Here is a 21,648-nt window from a genome sequence, read left to right as displayed (position 1 = left end):
AGAAGAAGAAGAAGAAGAAGCAGCTAATAATACCCTCACTTTATTAAATAAGCAGAAGAAAAAAATAAAGAATCTATAGCGGCCTGCCATCCGGAATGGCTCAGGTGATAGCCAGCCACCTAGAGGCAGGGAAATGGCTGCAGTCACTAGTGATTTCAGTGATTCTTCCCACCACCAGCTGTCATCACAATTTCCAGAAAAACTGCCAACAAAAAACAGGAATTCACATTTCATGGGGCCCCCCTCCCCCTCCCCCGCTCGCTATTATGGACCTTGGAACTTTTCCTGACTGCCCTTTGGCCTCTTGCCTTCATCCCCCCCCCCACCATTCCAGATAAACAGGCAAGGTATTTGACCTCACTTGCGTTTGAAGAACTCAGCACTCATGAAGGTGCGTGCCTCCCTCCTGCCAGAAATCCTTACTGAAATGGAGTTATTATTTCTTTCCCTAATCTAGGATTGTTTTCTTAAAATCAAAACTCCCAAGGATAAGCACCTTGTTCATACTTTCCCTGTCTTTTCTTGTCCTCTTTCACTCCAGACAATACACTCAGGTCTCCAGCATTGGGGCACTTATCACACTGTAGTAACTGACAATGGAAGTGCTTATCTTCACCTCTAAAGCAGGTGACTCATTTCTGTTGTACCCAAACACAGCACAGTGCCTGGCCCATTGTTGGGACTCAATGAATAATTGTTGAATGGAACTTGCCTAAATTGGACGTAGGCATCTCCTGAATTTCTCAGTGTGCTGAATTCCAGGGAAAATGAGACTCACTCAAAATGAGACTCACTCAGCCAACTGCTCCCTTCCTGTCTGAGGAGACCCACCCAGAGACCAGAACAGGGGCAGCCACACCTCTGCAAAGGGAAAGGGCCTGTCTGATGTCTCCTTCTGCCTGTGATCCCACTCCATACTTTTTTCTTTTGCTGCAGGCAAAGTTAAGCAGTCCTGAAACTTGTTTTTTCCAGGCACTCCTGTCGGGCAGAGCTGCTAATAGAACAGACTATGGGCTAGATAGGGATCAGGGTAAATACCGGAGCCTGAATTGTATCACAGGCATTGCTAAGAAAGGTTAGAATTTGATGAGGACCTATATAGAACTAATCTCCCAAGAGAGGTATCTGCCTGTAGGGGTTAAGAGCATGATCTCTAGGGACCTACTGTTGAGGTTCAAACAGTTTTTGCACTTTTTAAACTGTGTGACCTGGGAAAAGCTACTTAACTTCTCTGATCCTCAGTTTTCTCACCCATGAAGTAGGGATCAGAATGGTACCTGCATCATAAGGTTGTTGAAAAGATTAAATAGGTTACTACATGTTAGTGCTCAATATTATTATGACTAAGGAGGATGGCTTTGAATAGTAACAAGTTTACCCTGTTCAGGTTTGTGTGTATACATGCAGGGCTGGGGCAGAGCTAAGTAATGGAGTCTGGAGATAGCAGAATTACTTTGCATAAACGGATGAGAAGAATCTGGAATTCGGGGTAGAGCAGCAATCAGAAGAGAAGCATAAGGAGGAGAAATGAGGGAGACAGGAAAAATTAAAAGCATTTACAAATTTTCACTAGTACAAATTTTCATAGGGACGCCTGGGTGGCTTAGTGCCTGCCTTCGGCCCAGGGCATGATCCTGGAGTCCCAAGATCAAGTCCCACATCAAGTTCCCTGCATGGAGCCTGCTTCTTCCTCTGCCTGTGTCTCTGCTTCTGCCTGTGTCTCTCATGAATAAGTAAATTTTAAAAATCTTTAAAAAATATAAAAATAAAAATAAATTTTCACTAGTATAAAAGCAAGATATCTTTTTAAGAATGGGCATATTTGGGCATCCCAGGTGGCTCAGAGGTTTAGCGCCACCTTCGGCCCAGGGCCTGATCCTGGAGACCTGGGATTGAGTCCCCGTCGGGCTCCCTGCATGGAGCCTGCTTCTCCCTCTGCCTGTGTCTCTACCTCTCTCTTTCTCTCTGTGTCTCTCATGAATGAATAAATAAAATCTTTAGGAAAAAAAAAAAAAAAAAGAATGGGCATATTTAATTTGAAACTCCTGATGTTGCTGAGATCTAAACCACCACTAAAGTAAAATGGTACAACTCCTCAGAGAGCAATTTGGTGCTATCAAAATTAAAATGTATGTATCTTGGGGCATCTTGGTGACTCAGTCGGTTAAGCCTCTGCCTTGGCTCAGGTCATGATCCCAGGGTCCTGGGATTGAGCCCAGAGTCAGACTCCTTGCTCAGCAGGGAGCCTGCTCCTCCTTCTCCCCTGCTTGTGCTCTCCCTTTCAAATAAATAAAATCTTTAAAAAAATTTACACATCTTTTGATCCTTCAGTTCTACTTCCAGGAATTTATCCTACCTTAGTTCTCATAAACAGATTCATGGCCTTTTTGTTTGTAATACCAAAAGCTTGAGAACCACCTAAGTGCCCGTCAACATAGTATATCTACACAATGGAACACTATGTAACCACCACAAAGATTGAGGCAAAGTTATAATACTATTCATGGAATAATATCCAAGCTAAAAAAGGCAGTTCTATTGTAGGCTGACGGGGAGCACCAAGAGCCAATGGGAGGAGCCATGCCAAAGTCCAAGCTAGAATCTATATTCTAGAGGAATATAGAGGTATCATGTCTGAAATGGCTGGTGGGGTAATGAGGGTTGGGAATCACAAAGCCTCCCACAAAAGCTGTGTGGAGGAAAGATCCTTGTGACAGCAGTTGGGGAATTAACAAGAGGGAGAGTGATTCCTTTATTTTTATTTTTTATTTTTTTAGATTGTATTTATTTACTTGAGACATAGAGAGTGAGTGCTCAAGAGAGGGCACAAGCAGCAGGAGGGGCAGAGGGAGAAGGAGAAGCAGACTCCCCACTGAGCAGAGAGCTGGACCTGGGGCCTGAAGCCAAAGGCAGATGCTTAACCAGCTGAGCCACCCAGGCGCCCCTGATGATTCCTTTAAAAAACAGCTGGTGCTTGTGGCTTCTGTATAAAAATCTGTAGTTATGTGATGCCTGGGTAGGTTTGGTTTGCTTAATGGGCCAGGTGCAGATCAGAGAAAGATAGTAAAGGAGCAGCAAGATGGGGTTAAGAAAATGAGGCAAGGGAGTTGTGGGTAGATAATAAATTATGAAAAATTTTAACTAGCTTTTCAACTGAACTCAAAGGATATTGATTAAGATTGATATCAACAAAGAGAGTCACTGTCCTATTAAACATTTTTAAAAATCAATAACTTGCATGATGATCTAGCTGGGAAAGACAATTAGTAGAATGGATCATAGCAGCAAGATTTAAAATCATCTTGACAGATTGGAGTGAGGAGCCAAAATCAACAAGATGAAATTTGACAGCAATCAAGTGAGGACCTACATTTAGGTTTAAAAAAAAAAAAAAATCAATTGTATAGGAAGTAGTGGTACTGGCTTGGCAACATTTTATGTGAAAAAAGTTTAAGATTCACCAAACCCAATATGGTCACAGTCTCATGAAAAAACATAATGTCAAATCAAGAGAGATAACAGCCTCTTTGCATTTTGAACTGGCTAGTACTGAGTGCCCCATATTGAAAAAGGATCCAGTAACTTTACCAGGTGAGGAAGAATTGGTGAAGTTTAGAGATATTAGATATGTAGATAAATAATAGCTGTCCTCAGATAGCTTACATTGTCAAGTATGAGACTAACAACATTAAACTGACAATGTTCAACCACTTTAATCTATAAAAATGGCAATTTCATGTGGCTCAACCTAACTAGAAGAGGATGTAGCCTCATTTTGTAATGCAGCAGAGGGCAAATGAGAATCATTGAGTGAAAAGGGGAAGCAAATAGTACATCAATATGGGAAGGAATTTGTCACAATCAGATCCTCAAGAGCAGAATGAGCTGCCTTACCCAGTTCTAGGTTCCCTTTCGCTGAGAGAGCCCAAGTAGAGCCAGGTGTCAGTCAATTGGGGATATTTATAATTTTCCATATTTAGTGGGAGACTCTCCATGATCCAACCTGAGTCTCTAACTTCTCCAGCTAGACACCACAGTACACGGACAATGCACCAGATTCCTGAGTGCCTTGGCCATCCTGCAATCTGAGTTATCCATAGGGAGAGCACAAAGTTGGAAAAGGAGGTACATTAAGAACAAAGAATAGGGGATCCCTGGGTGGCTCAGTGGTTTAGCGCCTGCATTCGGCCCAGGGCGTGATCCTGGAGTCCCTGGATCGAGTCCCACATCAGGCTCCCTGCATGGAACCTGCTTCTCCCTCTGCCTGTGTCTCTGCCTGCCCTGTGTCTCTCATGAATAAATAAATAAAATCTTAAAAAAACAAAGAATACAAGGAAAATTCTGAGTTGAGACAGCCAGGACAAATAGATACACGTGAAAGCTTCAGGAATGGGGAGAAAAATAAATCCCGTCGAGGGGTGGGAGGAAGGGGAAGGTGTGGTGCTGCTGGGCCAGGATTTTAGGCTTGCAGATCTGATAATCTTTTCAAACTGTGGAGGTTGGGGTTATAGCCCTGTAGCTTTCTTCTTCCTTCCCTATGGCTCACTCTCCCTTCCTCCCCTGTAGACAGCCCTTATGGAAACTCTGAAACTCTTTTTCTCTTTTCTTCCAGATGGGGGACTCTGGCAGAATGTTCTGGCCTGTGTGCAATGACTCCGTTCTCTCTGCCAAGGGATAAAGCTAAAATCTGCTTTCTTGGAAACCAGCTAATGTCTTTAGGAAGCATGACCCTAGTTAGGGAGAGATTGGGATCTTTGAATAAAGGGGAGGGTAAGAAAACCATTTTCAGCGTCCACTGGCACAGTGATTCACAAGGATATTAGGATCTGAATGCCAAAAAATAATTTAAAAATGGAATCTTCGGTCTTGAGATCTAACCTCACACAGACAACTACATTGGTCTTCTCTGAATCTTAGATAACTCTAAAAGTGTTTTCAACAATCTGTGGAGGAGGCAACAAACATCTATCTCACATTTCCACAAGACAGATATTAGAAGGAACATATATGAAGCCCAGAAGCACATTACAATCGATTTCCTATTGGACCCTCAGGAATTTGGGGGTTATAAGAACTTTCGTAAAATCCAGAAAGCCCAGACCAGTGCTATAGCCCATCAGTAACTAGGATGAGAGAAAGAGAACAGAATTTGGGGTGAGGTTAGAAAACCTGACTTCAGCCCCTAGATAGGTCCCTGACTCACTATGTGATAATGACCAGTCACTTCCTGGCTTAGCATTCCAGTCTCCCTTCTCCCCAGCCCCTGTTGTTGTCCAAATAAAATAAAAGAATGATTTTCTTCTTTCTTGGGAAAGTGAAGCATGATTGTTTCTATAAAAGCAATCTGGAAAATAACCAACCCCTTAGTGTAGCAGTGTAAGATGATTTTGTTCATTTTATAACCACCCTCCTGGGTGGTACAGAAAGCCATGAAGATCCTAAACTTAGGATCCTCAGATGGGGATGAAATAAGTCGGTGGTCTGCTCTCCTCTTCAGTCTCTTCTGTCTTCTGGGATGACATGATCCTGTTGCTAAGGAAGGCTTCTGGAGAGAGATTTGGGAGATGACTGGGTAACACCCAACTAGGTCAGGGAATGAGTCAGGGCTCAAGGACTCGATACCAACCTCTCCCACTCCTGCCAGGAAAGCTCTGGGGTGAGACAGAGATGAGAGAGTCGCTGAGGGGCGGGCCTCACACGGCTGCCTGCCCTGAGGCCTCTGGCTTGCGGTTTCACCCTGGTTTGCCCTGCAGCTGTAACGTGTCTGCTGACACGCAAGCCCTGACAGGACTTCCCTCCCCCCTTTCCCAGACTTCTGCTCCGTCCCAGAAACAAATGGCACGTTCCACCCTACTAGAAGTGACTATGGGAGAGAAGAGAGGGAAAAGGAAGAGCAGAACCAGGTGGAGACATGATGCTTCAGAAAACACAGGGCAAAATACAAGAGACTTTTGTCTGGGAGGTGAATAGGAAATAGAAACTAAACTCACTTCCTAGGGAAAGCAGGATAAGGCAAGGGCAGAAGAGTACCTGTGGCTGGGTGGACAGGGTGGACACAGGGTGGGAGGGGATAGGTAGAACAAGACTGAGGGTTAAGCCTGAGCAGTACCCAGCAGCACCTGCCTGGAGAACTGCAGAGGTGTCAGAGCAAAATGGCAAATGGTGACATTTCTTGTTTGGAGATACCCAGCGCTTACAAATCCATCTCTCTTTCCTCAGAGCCATTTCCAGTGTGTGGCAATTCTTAGAACTCTCCTCTGGTGCAAGAACAGTTTTAGTCACCTACTGTCTACCAGCCACGTTTCCCTATATGAGGTCACTCAGTGCTCACAGCAGCCCGACGAGCTCAGTTTCTATGATCCCCATTTCCCAGATGGGTACATTGAGTTTAGAAGTAGTGGGTCCAGGCTATGTCGATTGCCAGAGCCCTCATGGATTCTGTGATTCCAAGCTGCCTTTAATTTGAAGGTAAATCAAATCAAAATGTTATCAAAGTAGTAACATATCAAAGGCTTCTTAAGCCTTCTGAGAAGCAGTCAGGAGCAGACCAGGTAAGGAACAATGAACAGAGATCTCTAACAATCTGGACGTAGGTATTTTAAAATCCTGGAATTATTAGGATTGCTAGGCCTCCCCGCAGCCTGAGATCCCAACGCAGCCTTGGTACCCTCTAGTGGAAGTTTCCCGCATTCGCATGGCTTCCCTGGCTTCAACTCCGAACTGCTGGCAGGGAAGCCCTCATTCAGTCACTGGAGAGCGTCCCAGAACGGTCAGCTGGAAGATACACATTTCTATGGCAGAGTCCATGGGGGGCAGAGGAAAGAATATAGGCTGGAGGGGAGGCGTCCAGAGCACTCGGTTCACAGGGGGCTCTAAAAGGGAATCCTTGCTGGTATGTAGATAAACTTGGGCCTTTATATTATTAATAAGAGCTCAGGGTACATCACATGTGACTTTGGCTTTTAGGGCTCTAGAGAGTGACTCTTTTGTACAGGGAAAATTCGTGATCAAAGACACAAAGTGACTTGCCTGAGGTCACGAGGGAAATCAAGGTCAGCAGTGATGGGACTACATCCTTGTCTCCTGCCTCCCCAACCCAGAGCTCTTTCTACTACATCCCCTCTTTGTGGGTTGATTGATTTTTGCTATAAGTTTGTGTGCATGTAAGAATATGAGGTTGCACATATCATCAGGGAATTGTTTTTGCCCACAATTTATTTCTAGCCCACAATCTGTACACTTTGCATTCTTTTGTCCAACACATTCAGAGTGCCTGTTATTGCCAAGCACTATTTTAGGCACTGTTTTTCAAGTTCATGGACCTTTTCTAGGGTGCCCCAGCCTAGAATAGGCTCCCAAGCTCCAGAACCCCATGCTTGCAGCTCTCTTAGGGCAGCCCTCCTGGAGTGTCTTCCCCAGGTGTCTGATGCTAAGGTGTTTGAGTTATTTCTGTCTCCCTCCTCCTGCGGAGGTAATCCCTGAGAATGGAAGTGGGTTAGAAACAGATTACTCTGATCCAGGGCCTTTGCCCTCTCCTCCTCGAATGTGGCATGGGGCCAGGGCAGGGGGAGGGCAGTGGGAAAAGGGGTATGTCACAAATAGCCTGAAATTCCCTTTTAGGATTATTGCATGATTGAGCCAGCTGGGGTGAAAGGGAAGCAAGAAGAGGCAAGAGATTAATTCTAGACTGAGCTTGAACAGCAGGATACATGGGCTTCTTTTCTGGCTGAGCCAGATGAGCGATAGCTCTTCCTAAACACACCTTTAGAAATAAGGAGTCTGAGGCAGGCAGAAAAAAGGTAAAGGAAAAGGCCTTTGTCCTCAGCAGCAGGGATGAATGGAAGGATGGGTGAGAAAGAACAGCTAGCAGAAGAAAGTTGGGCAGCACAGAAATAAAGGATCACTTGTGAGCTTGGAAATTACCTGCATTTGGGTGGTCTTAGCTTCAAACGAGGTGAAAACTGCTCCGGAGGGGAAGAGAGCTGACACACGGGGCCTCCTGAGGATTTCCAGTTCATATCCAAGTTAGGGACGTATTGTTTCATATCCTTGCTTTAGGGACACTGCACTGGGGTGGACTCTGGGGGCAGAGATATTACCTGTGTCCAGAACAAAGAGTGGTTACACTTACCAGGACTCTGCTACACTCTGTGTACACCTTCCAGGACTATTATGAGGCTTGGAAGCAGCGGCCATAACTAACTGGAGTGGATAAATACATTAATTCATTTAATGAGTTATCAACAATTCTGTGATTTAGGTATTTAATTATCCCCTTTCTTTTTTTTTTAATTTTATTTATTTATTCATGAAAGAGGCAGAAACACAGGCAGAGGGAGAAGCAGGCTCCACGCAGGGAGCCCGATGCGGGACTCTGACCGGTCCCAGGTCTCCAGGATCACACCCTGGGCTGCAGGCAGCGCTATACCGCTGCGCCACCAGGGCTGCCCAAATATCCCCTTTCTATAGGTAAGGAAAAAAGGTGGAGCCAAGAGGTAAATTCAGGCACAATAGTGTTCTTAACCACTACGTGAAAGTTATAGACAGTTAACTCTTGGAGTGACAGAAAAGCTTTGCCAACATTGTTAGCCAAAGATCAGATGGGAACATTTCTTACTAAGTCAGAATTCTTGGTTTCCTCTGTCACTTTATCTTGAACCACTCACTTATTTTGCTTTTCGTGCTTTCATTCAAGAGAAGGAAATACAATATAAACACATGGCAAGCCTATTACTTGCTTCAATCCAAGTATCACATTGTTTACTATAATCAATAAATATTATAATCAGAATCTTCCAGTTCTCCAGAAGGATTTTCTTCGTTCAAATCAACTGTGTTTCTCCTAGAATGTAGGTCACCAGGCACAATTTCAGAAGTTCCAATCTCTGAAGTCATCTGTCACTGGGAAGAGAAAAAAAATGCAAGTACCCGTCCTACTGCTCAAGGGGTATCCCATTCTCTTCGGCTCCATTTAGAAACTTCAACAGGAAAACAAGGGATTCCAGGAACTCTCTGTATTTGGAGAAACAGGAAATCAACTTTGCTTTCTGCCTCATCATATTCCTTCTGGAATTCTACTCATCCATTTATTGAATAAATAAATATTTGAGTGCAAGACTATGCTATGTGCAAGACTGCTTTTGGCAAGGCTGAGCTCCTGTCCACCTTACTCCTTCCTCTAATTGCTCTTATTTTGCCTTTTCAGAAATGTGAATTACTAGGGTTGTAGGATTCAGAAGTATCTTTTCAGTGTTTGGTGTACTTCCCCAACAGACAGCTTCCAATTTTCCTGGGAGTTAATGAAGTAGGATGATAATATGAAATTTCCAAAAGAGCTGCTATTTTAAAAAACCCACTTATGATTTATCTCAGAATGAATTAATTGACCTCAACTTCCCTTATTATTTCATCCAGACTTATATAGAACAAGTTTGCATTCCTTGAGAAACTGTTCAGAAGGGCCCCTGGCTGGCTCAGTTGGTAGAGCACATGACTCTCTTGATCTTGGGGTTGTAAGTTCAAGCCCCACGTTAGGTGTAGATATTACTTAAAAATAAAATCTTAAAAAAAAAAAAAAAGAAAAAACAGAGAGAAAAGTAGAATATTAAAAAAAGAAAGAAAGAAATTGATCAGAGGGCAGACAGAGATGATCTGGGATGTATTGGCTACCATGTAAAGATTATCTCCTCCTCAATGGTGGAGATAGTCTTGGATAGACTATCTCAGTATTCTGTATTAATAGCCACTTATTATGGAAATGGAGTTTCCTCACTTCAGTGGGGAGACTAGTAAAAAAAAAATCACATTTTATTTTCCAATGCATAGACTAGATAGAAAAGAATCTGTTAAGAAATAATGAGCTATCTTTCATCTAAATGCTCAATAATATACATTCTTTAAATAACACATACAGGGACACCTGGGTGGCTCAGGGGTTAAGCGCCTGCCTTCAGCCCAGGGCGTGATCAATCCTGGGGGCCTGGGATCGGGTTCCACATCAGGCTCCCTGCATAGAGCCTGCTTCTCCCTCTGCCTGTGTCTATGTCTCTGCCTCTGTGTCTCTCATTAATAAATAAATTCTTTAAAAAATAAAAAAATAAAAATAAATAACACATACATATAGCACCTAGTTTCTTTTTTTAAATATTATTTGAGAGAGAAAGAGAAAAAAAAAGAGCATGAGCAGGGGGAGAGGCAGAGGGGAGAAAGAGAAGCAGACTCTCCACTGAGCAGGGAGCCCCACACAGGGCTCCCTCCCAGGATGCTGGGATCATGACCTTAGTCACCCAGGCGCCCCCATATAGCACCTAATTTCATGTCATTATTAATGTGTCATGCTACAGGTTCAATGCTGTGACTAGAATTGTGGAGATAATCTTACCCTTGAATAATTTACAGTATAAGCGAAGAGCTAAGATTTACAGCAATACAGGTGATCCGGAAACCCAAAAGTAATTTCTCTCCTTTGATAATCTGTAGCATTTTATCTGGACTTTCGTGACAGTCCTATTTCAGCCTGTAAGCTCTTGTTTGTGCGTACCATGAGCTCTTAACTCATTGCAAAATACCATAGGTAAGTGCTCAATAAACACTAATTGGCAAAATAAGATAAGAACCTACAGGTAAGTGTGGAAAGTGTTTGCCGTTCAGCAACGATTACAGCATTGGATTTTCCAGGATGATCCCAACATCATAAATCCTTTAACAACTGAATGTGAAGCAGTAGGGCATTGTAATTAGAGCACGGTTTCTGGATTCACTCTGCTTGGATTTGAATCCCAGTTCTGGCAGTTAATAGCCCTGTGACCTTAAATAAATTACATGCTTAATTTCTCTGTGATCCAACTTCACACATAAAAGGAGAGTATTACTCTTGTTTGTGGTGAAGAGTGATTGAATTAATACACGGCAAATGCTTAGAAAATGCCTGGCACCTGGAAAACATTTTTTTTTAAAGATTTTATTTATTTATTCATTAGAGACACAGGGAGAGAGAGGCAGAGACATAGGCAGAGGGAGAAGCAGGCTCCATGCAGGGAGCCTGATGTGGGACTCGATCCCAGGACTCTAGGATCACGCCCTGGGTCTAAGGCAGGTGCTAAACCTGCTGAGCCACCCAGGGATCCCTGGAAATTTTTTTTTAAAAAAGATTTTATTTATCTGAGAGAGAGAATGAGAGAGCACAAGTGGGAGAAACAGCAGAGAGAGAGGGAGAAGCAGACTCCTCACGGAGCAGGGAGCCTGGAGTGGGGCTGAGTCCCAGGACCCTAACATCATGACCTGAGACAAAGGCAGACCTTTAACCCACTGAGCCACCCAGGGGGCCCCCTGGTAAACATTTTAAAATAAACTATTACTTGTTATAATTAAACTTGTGCCTCTTTCCCAAAAGGACAAACAAGAAGTGTTTTCCTCAGTCCATGTGTCTTTTGCTTCAAAAACACAGTGGTCATTATGTTTGTTCAATAAACATAGTAGGCATTAATCTCTTCGACAGTAAGAATTTTCTTCACAGGGTTCAGATTGCGAAAAGTACCGCTGTTTAATGTTACACAGCATACTGAGGTCAGATACAGACTCAGAAACTAGTCATTTTCGTTCTTTCTGTGATCAAAGTAGGCACTGGGGAAAAACACTTGTCTCCGAAGGGCAATACCTTTTCATTCTTTAGGGAGTGCAAGCAAGGTGCAGCAACATCCCAATCTTAAAAGAATGCAGCAACTCCTTGCGGCCAGAACGCCTCGAGCGCAGGCGCAGGCGCAGCTCGGGCTCCTGAGCTCTCCGGCTCGTGACCGCCGTGCGCCCCACCCCACCCCCAACGCCTCTTAGTGCGCACGCGCGCAGCCCGTTCTCTACTCCCCCTCCCCCACCACCACAACGCGCACGTGCGCGTTCGCGTCGCTCACACTTCGGCGAGGGCGCGCGCCCTGGAAAATTCCACACCCGAGTTAGCTCCACCCTATGCGCCCTCTCTCCTTGCCCCTGGTTCTTAACTCCTAGTCCCCATCCCAGCGGCCTTTGCGGGAGCAAAATGGCAGCCCCCACACCGCGGGGTTTGCATTGTTTATCCAAAGCCTTAGGATGGTGGTCTCGGCAGGTGGGTAGGGACCGCGTGGGTAGGACTCTAGGCGCTGGAGGAGGACCACAGAGTGGAGGGGAATACCTGCTTTGCAATTGTCTTTGGTGGGCTTGGACGGTACAAATCATCACCAGTTACGGAAGAGTTTGAGGTTGAGGGGACCCAGCTACTAAGCTAAGGGGTGGCGTGGGGAGAGCCCCGTAAAGGCCACGAGGACGAGCAAGTTCTCGAGGATGAAGTCTCTCCAGTTTGCTCTGGATTTGTCTGGCGGGGAGGTTTTAAAGGAGAAAGAAGTCATGGTTTGGAGGCTGGGCTCACTTCCCCTTGGTTCTTTTTTTTTTTTTTTTTTTTCCCCCTTGGTTCTTAAACAAGCTCTACATTGAGCAGTAGCTGGACGAGAGGGAGTCTCATGGTCACTGTACCTGGCCGAGCAAAACTCACGGTCGGAGAGAAAAGAGAACTGGCTTTTAAAGACGTTATTGATCATTTGGGAGCCAGAATGACAAAGTTTACAGTTAGATTCCCAAAAGAATGAGCAGGATGTAATCCGAGTAAATATAAGGGAGATACGAGAAGAGGACCTTTCTTATGCTTTAATAATAGCATATCGCCCTTTTCAGGGTCAGGTTGATGTTTAAGTTCCCCATGGGACTGAAGGTTCTTTGAAAGCAGAAGCCTTTCTTTAATCAGCTCTGCATTCTTGGGACTTGGCATAGTCGTGTACTATGGAACGTACCAGAGGAAAGCCTTTAGTAAATGTTGAGTGGTGTTAGTGAAGGCTGCTTAGGGGCTTCTAGTTAAGACACCTATGAGTATTTCCCTCCTGATATGTGGCTTTATAATTGTTCCTAAGCCGTTCTTTGGATGTGCCCTTTCTGTCTTTGCTTAGAGTTTGTTCAGGATAGATTTCTTTCCAGATTACCTTTATCCTAACCTTTTCCTGTTTTACAGCCTGTCCTGGTGACTCAGTCCACAGTTGTAGTTCCAGTGAGAACTAAAAAACGTTTCACACCTCCTACTTATGAACCCAAATACAAATCAGAAAAGGAGTTTATGGAATATGCCCGGAAAGCAGGACTGGTCATTCCTCCAGAACGTTTGGAGCGTCCACTGCATCTGGCCTGTACAGGTGAGGCATGGTATTTCTGAGACCCTGACCAAATCTCCTTCTGTCACAGATATTCTGGAGTGATTTGGGCTGTGATTGACTGTATTTAACTAACTCAGCCCCAATGATGATTTACTTTATGTACATCGTATTTTTTAAAAGATTTATTTATTTGAGAGACAAGGAGCATGCGAAGGCACTAGCACAGGTGGTGGGGGAGGGGCAGGGGGAGACAGAGAAGCAGACTCCCCACTGAGCAAGGAGCCCAACTGGTGCTAGATCCCAGGACCCTGAGACCAGAGCCACCCAGATGCCCCTAATGAGGTCATCTTTGATTTTGTGTTCACACCTGTTCCTAGAAGGCAAGGGTGAAATTTCTGCATTTTGTACAAGAAATTAAGGCTCTGAGAGAAGACTTAAATTACCTTATTCTGTTTTTTCTAATGTAAAACAGTTCCCTCTATGTGGAAGTCTACTTTATAGCCAGGATACATCTCAATTTCATATGACCTCAAGATGACTTTTTCTCAGTCGTTCAATGCTTTCTTTTCTTCTTTTATTACAGCTGGTATCTTTGATGCCTATGTTCCTCCAGAGGGTGATGCTCGCTTGTCATCTCTTGCAAAGGAAGGACTGGCACAGAGAAGTGAACAACTGAAGAAGAAGGTGGCATCACAATTGTCGTAGGTGTCTGAGACAACTGGGAATTGATATTAAAACAAAAATTTCTTGTTGCTATTTTATTCCAAAGAGGTCATCTTAGGTGAATTGGGTTGGACATAAGTCCCTTGATAACTTGACAGTATATTTTTCTCTATAATTGAGATTAGTCAATGTAGAAGAATATGGGCATTTTGATTTTCAGCATCTCAGCCTTCATTGGTATTTTTTGTCATATCAGGGAGGCGACTTAGAAGTTTGTAGAACATTTTTTGATCACATATTTTAAAATCTAAAATAATAAGCATATTTATATAGGAAGAACCTTAGAGTTTGAACTACAGAGAATAAAAAGCGAAAAAGAGTAAAAAAGACCTGTTCTATGGAGCTAATTAGGTCGTAACTAAGGAGCAAAAACCAAAACCTTCCTAGTCTCTCTTTTAGTTGAAAGGATGGAAACATTTAGTATTTATCACTCAAAGGTTCTTCGAGTTGTTTATAAAGAATCAATATGTTTCTGCATATTAATTATTCATGTAGCCATAACTCATTTCTCTAATTACAGATTCTAACATATTACCTTTCCGTTAAACCTCTTTTGTGACTCCCTATAACCTGAAGAATATGGGGCACCTGAGTGGCTCAGTCACTTAAGTGTCTGCCTTTGGCTGGGGTCATGATCCTGAGGTCCTGGGATTGAGCTCTACATCGGGCCCCCAGCTTAGCGGGGAGCCTGCTTCTCCCTCTCCCTCTGCCTGCTGCTCCCCCTGCTTGTGATCCCTCTCTCCCTCTCTCTCTGTCAAATAGATAAATAAAATCTTTATTTTTTTAAGCTTTATTTATTTATTCATGATAGACAGAGAGAGAGAGAGAGAGAGGCAGAGACACAGGAGGAGAGAGAGGCAGGCTCCATGCTGGGAGCCCGACGTGGGACTCGATCCCAGGACTCCAGGATCGCGCCCTGGGCCAAAGGCAGGCACTAAACCGCTGAGCCACCCAGGGATCTCCAATAAATAAAATCTTTAAAAAAATAAGTTATTACCTAAAGAATAAAATCCAAAGTTAAGTAGTATTCACAGCTATTTGTAAATCTGGTTCTTCCTTCCACTGTTGTCATCTTATTCCATTTTTCTCATCCTAAACTTCAGTATTTCCAAAGTAATTGCCAGTTCCTTGACAGTATTGTGCTATGACTCTGTGTCTTTGTACATTCTTTCCTTTGCCTGGAAATGTCTTTTTCCTCCTTCTTGATAACTCCACCTCATTTCTCAAGAACCAGTTGAGCATCATGTCTGCTTTTAAGCCTTCCCTGACTCTTTTTGGAGCTGCCTTTACTGTAATTGTAACTGTACACTTACTATTTCTGGTAATGTACTGCGATGATTACCTCTCATATATTTCTCTCTGGGACTATGAGCTCTTTGGTGGTAGGGTCCATGATGATGATGAATAAAACACATGTGGTTTTATCATGGAGTTATCGTTTAGGAGAGGAAAACAGCCATTAAATACCGATTGCACATAATTACATAATTACAGGTGTGGTGAAGTATGAGTGTTATGGGATCACATGATAGGGAAAGATAACTTGGTCTGGGAGTTCAGGGAAAGCTTCCCTGAGGAAATGACATTTAAAGCTAGGACCTAAAGGATTGCTTGCAGTTAGCTAAGTAGAGGGGTGAGGAATAGCATTCTAGGGAGACAAAACAGCACAAGCAAGGCTCTGAGTGGAAAGAATGTAAAGAAGGTGTCAGATTGGGACGCCTGGGTGGCTCAGCAGTTGAGTCTAAGAAAAACTCTTTCACTCTCCTACTTCATTTATAATTTGCCCAGGTGTAGAATTCTGAGCTAAAAATAATTTCCTCAATTAATAGCAACTAACTTTTAATGTTTCTAGTTAGAAGCCTGATATCAGAAATTCTGAGTCTTGAGCTTTTGTGTAAAACCTGTATTTTCTTTCCTAGTGCGGAAAGGATGTTTTCTTCAATGCCAAAATTCTGAAATTGGCAGAATGAGAAGCTTTTGTCTTTTTTTAGAATGATTAAATGTGAGTTAGAAGGTTGAATTTACAGGACTTGGCACATTCAGAAAATAATTATTGAATACAAGGACAGACTTGAATGACAGTTAATGTAAGCTTCAAGTTAAAGATATTGTGTAAAGTGTTTAGAAATGATTCTTGGGGCACCTGGTTGGCTTAGTTAGTAGAGCATATGACTTTTGATCTTGGGGTCGTGAGTTCAAGCCCTGTGTTGGGCATAGAGATTACTTTAAAAAACGAAAAAAAAAGAAGATTCTCATACTTAATTTTACAGAATCCGGAAGATAAGAGAACATGATCCTAATTTTAAAATAAAGGACTTCCCCGAAAAAGCTAAGGATATTTTTATTGAAGCTCACCTTTGTCTAAACAAGTAAGTGAATTTTATCTTAAACCCGTTATGTTTTCAGTAGCTGTTACTCTAGGCACAGACTTTTCCCCTCTTTGGTTAAGAGTTTTAGAGTGACCTATATAGGTCTAGGTGTGTGTGTGAGTCAGTCAGGCACCCCAGGTTCAGTTTTTATTTTTATTATTATTATTTTTGTTGTTTAGAGATTTTATTTATTCATGAGAGACACGGGGGGCGGGGGGAGAGGGGAGCAGGCAGAAACACAGGCAGAGGGAGAAGTAGGCTCCACGCAGAGAGCCAGACGTGGGACTCGATCCCGGATCTCCAGGTTCATACCCTGGGCTGAAGGCAGCGCTAAACTGCTGAGCCACCCGGGCTGCCCCAGGTTCAGTTTTTAAAGTTAATTTTGTATCTTAGGAATTCTTAAATCATACAGGTATCATAAATTCTATGTCCACATCTGAGTATAATGTTGGTTTAGGACTTTAATTTTTTTAGTCTCCCCTTAGATACAGAGAAGCTTTATCTCTCAGCTATTTTTGTAGTCTCCGTTTGCTGCAAGTGCAGGATTCTTGAGGGTCAGAGCTTTGTGGAAGGATCTCAGTGCCAACTCCCTGTTCTTTGAGGGTTCAAGAATTTAGGAAGAATCTGTTCCTAGCCATCAGATCCTATTTCTAGATCCCTTTAGTCATCCCATATGTTGTCTTGATGTCAGGTTGTATTCTTTCCATTCTGGCTTTAGTTCTCTTTCCTTTTGGCATCTAGGAAATTTACCTTTCTTGTGGGCTAGGCTAGAGCCTTTAAAAATGTATGTGTGTCCGTGTATATTCTGTCCAACATTTCTAAATGTTTATATCAGGAGTAGTTTCACATGAGCTCAGTCCATTGTGTTGCCAGAAATGGATGTCTTCCTTTTATTTTTAAGTGTAATTTTTATTGTAAATTGTAAGTGAACTCCTAGACAGGAAATTTATTGCTATTGAAGATCTCTAGGCCAGGATAGTGAAGAGGAAGGGTTCATTGAGAGGTGCCAGGCCTGGTGGTCGTGGTAGCTGTCACCACCACTCAGGTTAGTCTAGTCTAGTCTAGTCTAGTCTAGAGCTACAGTGGGGGAAATGACTTGGAATCTCTTCTGTTAGGAGCAGAGGTGCAAGGGAAGCACATGGACAGAACTAATTCCTACCTACTCTGGGATTAGAGACAAGATTGTTTGAAGGAACAAAGACTTAAACTTGGGACACCTGGGTGGCTCAGCGGTTGAGGTCTGCCTTTGGCTCAGAGCATGATCCCAGAGTCCCAGGATCGAGTCCCACGTTGGGCTTTCTACATGGAGCCTGCTTCTCCCTCTGCCTGTGTCTCTGCCTCTCTCTCTCTCTCTCTCGCTCGCTCGCTCGCTGTGTGACTCTCATGAATAAATAAAATCTTTTTTAAAAAGCAAAACAAACAAACAAACAAAAGACTTGTCAGGAGGTATTAAACTGTAGGGAAGAGTCATGAATGTGTATCTGAAAGACACTAATTCATGCATGATCTTAGGTTTATTTGAAGCCCCTCAGGAACCTTCTAAAATCCTGTGTGTCCAAGAGCTGGGGTTTGCTGTCTGTTTTCTTACTGTTACTGCATAGAATCAGCATGACCAGGTCACTCTAATAGCAGCAAAGATTGAGGGGGCAATAGGGGTGGTAGGAAGTGGAAGGAAAGAACCAGAAAAGATGGCTGCTTATCTTTTAGCTAGGTTTTCACAGATAGGAGTGTAAGATGTGAGGTGCCTGGCTGGCTCAGTCAGTGGAGCATGTGACTCTTGATATTCAGGGTTGTGAGTTTGAGCCCCACATTGAGGGTGAGATTATTTAAAAAAAAAAAAAAGTGTTAAGTGCAAGGCCAATCCACAATCCAGTTGCTAATGATGATATGTCTGAGGTAAGAGGAGATAAGGTGAGCTTTTGATCTTTTGTGATCGATTCGTGAAGGTCTCTTGCCTTTCTTAAGGATGTATGGTAATTTCTGAGAAATTTATTTCTGCTCCTGACAAGCGACCATAACTTTACTCTGGAATTAGATCTCAGGGTCTTTTATCATGTTCATCTTTGTGTACTCAGGACTTAGCATACTACCTGGCTTATTGTAGGCATGTAGAAAATGTTTGTAAAAAGGAATTGTTGTTCATTCTGAGGGCCATTTTCATCTTCCATCAGGGAAGCAAGAGCACCCTAAAGCAAGAGCACCCTAAAGCAAGAGCCAGTGATATATATGTTTTTCTTTTTTAGCTCAGACCATGACCGGCTTCATACCTTGGTAACTGAAAACTGTTTTCCGGTAGGTCCTAACCTCCTTAGGACTGTTGGAGGCCTGAATGGGCCGATTCTAGACATCACCTCTGGTTTCCTAAGAAGGATCGGTTTCGCAAATGCAGGAAGTTCAAGGCAAAAGCTGTGGTTCCATTGGTTTTGGCTAAATGATACTGACTTGACTTGGGCTTTGGTAAGGGAGGAAGGAGGAAGTTCCACAGCAAGCCGTACTGAGTCCTTGGGGTATGGAGGCTGAAGTCAGGAAGCCCTGTGTGCACCTCCAGTGTAAGAAAGGACTTAGCAGGTGTTCACGTGTGTTAACCAGGGTGCTGGGTACTTGGTGAGACTCCCTGATATTGGGATTTATGGTTCAAAAATAAATTTCTGTCAGTTCAGCTCATCTCCCTAGAATCATATATAACTCATCTGGTCCTTGCAGGTTAGCCGTTAGATCCCTGTAAAATTCCATTCTTCAGTACTAGCAGCCATGGGGAGGATAAAACAAACGTATATGCAGTCAACAGAAACGTGCAACGACTAGCAGGTTATAAAAATGTAAGGGAGGAGTGCCCAGCCGGCTCAGTGTAGAGCATGCAACTCTTGATCTCGAGGTTGTAAGTTCGAGCTCCATGTTGGGTGTAGAGGGTACTTAAAAATCAAATCTGTAAAAGAAAAAAAAAATTTTAAAGTGTAAGGAGAGTAATGGCATATTAGATAAACTGGCAGTTTGGAGTGTGGTTTTCACTGATTTGGAGAAGTTTCCTCAAGAAGGTAGGTCTTGAGTTGTTGATTTGGATGAAAAGGGTCATTTCAAAGTGGGCTTAAGCAATAGCTTGGTCAAAACTTGGGGAGGAGAGAAGAAACAGGCACAAGAAAGTGTTTGGTGGGAAATGTTGCATGACAGTTGTAGTAGCGCTGGAAGTGAGAACAGGTGTGGAAGGAAGCACAGCTTTCCTAAAGGAAAGGAAAACCCCAACTGACTTTGTTCTCCTCTGCCCTCAGGACATGGTCTGGGACATCAAGTATAAGACGGTCCGCTGGAGCTTCGTAGAATCTTTAGAGCCACCCCAGGTGGTTCAGGTTCGCTGTTCGAATCTGCTGAACCAGGGCAACATATACGGCCAGGTCACTGTCCGCATGCACACCCGACAGGTAGACGACCCATTCTGTTTTCCTCCTAACTTTTCTTCACTCTCAGGTTGGGTGTCTATCTCTGGAGTCATGGGTACAGCTTCCCAAGACTGTGGGCTCTTAAGGAAAGGTTCACCATGGTCTTCCTTGCTTGGTTAGCATGCCCTTCTCACTGCTAGATGTTAACTCCTGAGACCGATGTGAGGATACTCTCTTCCACCCTTCCTGATCCTCCCTCCCCCACCTCCTCATCCTGAGTCAAAAACCCTCCAAGAGTAAAGTGTCAGTAGTCGATCATTTAGTCTAGATTCAGAATTCTGAATTGATTTTTTTTCTACCCTCTAGAAATTCTTAGTATGTTGTTTTAAAATGGTTGTATGGCATTAAAAAATAATAAAAATAAAAGCAAAACAAGAAAACCAACTCTGAGTACTAACAGGCCAGATTTGCTTTCATCCTGGCAGACTCTGGCCATCTATGACCGGTTTGGCCGGCTAATGTATGGACAGGAAGATGTGCCCAGGGATGTCCTGGAGTATGTTGTGTTTGAAAAGCACCTGGTAAATCCCTATGGGAGCTGGAGAATGCATGGCAAGATCACCCCTCCATGGGCACCCCATAAGCAGCCCATCCTTAAGGTAAGACTAGATTTAAGAGAGCTAGGGGAGTGCTTGTGCAATCTTAAGCCACTCCTGTTGTGCTCCACCTAGTGGAGAGAGGGGGTGATGCAGCAGCAGGGAAGGGGCATCATCCATGGAGGAGAGGTGAGGGTGAATCTTCTGGGTAAGTCATAGGCTTGGTTGGTAGCTAACTCAGCTTCCTGCTCTTTCAGACGGTGATGATCCCTGGGCCCCAGCTGAAACCCTGGGAAGACTATGAAGAGCCACAAGGAGAGGCCCATAAACTTTAGCTATCCTGGTGGCATAAATGACTCCTCGGATGTGAAGCATGGTGATGAGGTGGCTGGATGCTGTGGAGTCTGGAAGCTGTGAAGTCAGTCATCTCTCCATGCTGTAGAAGCATCTATGTTTGACCTTTCCTCTCCTGCTTGGGTGTTTCCAGCTGTCTCCTCCGCAACCACGGCTGATGGCTGGGTCCAGGTGGGTGGCTGGAATACATACAGCCATAAGCCCACTTCTTCCTATTTAAATTGTATATCTAGCTTTTGTATATCTAGCTTTTGAGTCTCAACAAAAGTACCTATTTTTCCTGTAGCAGAGACCGCCAGGAGCAAACTGGCAGAATTTTCTTTTTAATTATAGGCAGGGATCAGAGTTTGAAATAAAATAAAACACTGTCAGGGTTTTGGACACACTGTGGTGGGTTATGTCTTCTCCCCAGCTTAGGCTAGAAGTAGACCAGCCTTCAGAGAGGATGGGCTGAACTGTGAATTATGTGGCTTCCAATAAATCCAGACTTAGGAAAAATAATGCATGTTCATTGAAGATTCAAGGTCTTTTCTCACATACTGACTCACCTAATCAGCATTTGTATTTCCTAGAAGAATGTAAGTCCAAAGAAATCATCCTTCAGCCTTTGGATTGTGTTCTTAATTATCAATTGCATCCTGGTGTGGTCTCAGGAAGCGGAGGAGGCAGAGGCCAACAGAGGAGGTCATGCATTTGGGAAATCCATCTGTAAGACTTTGTTCCCTGATTTCTAGCACCTCTTGGAGATGAGGACTCTTCTTTCCAGCCCCCCATTGGTAGTAAGGCAAACACACTAGAATATGAACCTGTTTAGAGCAAAGCAACCTCGCCCCTCCTTGTTCCTGAGCTCTCACTGGGCTGTCAGGAGGAGGCTGTGGGACTTTACCTGCTTGAGTGTCCAGGGTGATCTGAGGTATGACAAGGGAAATCACTCTGTACCAGCAGCGAGCGTGGCTTGTACTATTACTTTCATCAACCCAATGTGGGCTGCCCTGAAAAAACAGGACCTTAATTCTCATGCGTTGTTTTTCCAGCCCCGAATTTTCGTTTAATGAGTCTGTCT

At 43.6% G+C, this 21,648-nt stretch overlaps 1 protein-coding gene across 1 annotated transcript; it reads left to right on the top strand.

Annotated features, from left to right (window-relative positions):
• Nucleotides 1-11,893: 11,893 nt before the first annotated feature.
• On the top strand, nucleotides 11,894-21,096 carry MRPL45 (mitochondrial ribosomal protein L45). The gene is made up of 8 exons (XM_038547511.1): nucleotides 11,894-12,097; nucleotides 13,031-13,208; nucleotides 13,753-13,870; nucleotides 16,163-16,261; nucleotides 18,505-18,553; nucleotides 19,528-19,677; nucleotides 20,121-20,294; nucleotides 20,489-21,096. The coding sequence occupies exons 1-8, from the start codon at nucleotides 12,032-12,034 to the stop codon at nucleotides 20,564-20,566; spliced, it is 912 nt and encodes a 303-aa protein (XP_038403439.1). The 5' UTR covers nucleotides 11,894-12,031; the 3' UTR covers nucleotides 20,567-21,096.
• The last annotated feature ends 552 nt before the right edge of the window (nucleotides 21,097-21,648 follow it).

The sequence above is a fragment of the Canis lupus genome, chromosome 9 (assembly GCF_011100685.1).
Source record: "Canis lupus familiaris isolate Mischka breed German Shepherd chromosome 9, alternate assembly UU_Cfam_GSD_1.0, whole genome shotgun sequence".
Taxonomy (NCBI): Eukaryota; Metazoa; Chordata; class Mammalia; order Carnivora; family Canidae; genus Canis; species Canis lupus.
Note: the sequence above shows the minus strand (reverse complement) of the source record. Positions and strands in the feature narration are given on the sequence as shown.

Coding starts and splice junctions, on each gene's coding strand:
- MRPL45 (XM_038547511.1), top strand. CDS start 12,032: ATGGCAGCCCCCACACCGCGGGGTTTGCATTGTTTATCCAAAGCCTTA. Junction 13,209..13,752: donor ACTGCATCTGGCCTGTACAG/GTGAGGCATGGT, acceptor CTTTTATTACAG/CTGGTATCTTTGATGCCTAT. Junction 19,678..20,120: donor TCCGCATGCACACCCGACAG/GTAGACGACCCA, acceptor TCATCCTGGCAG/ACTCTGGCCATCTATGACCG.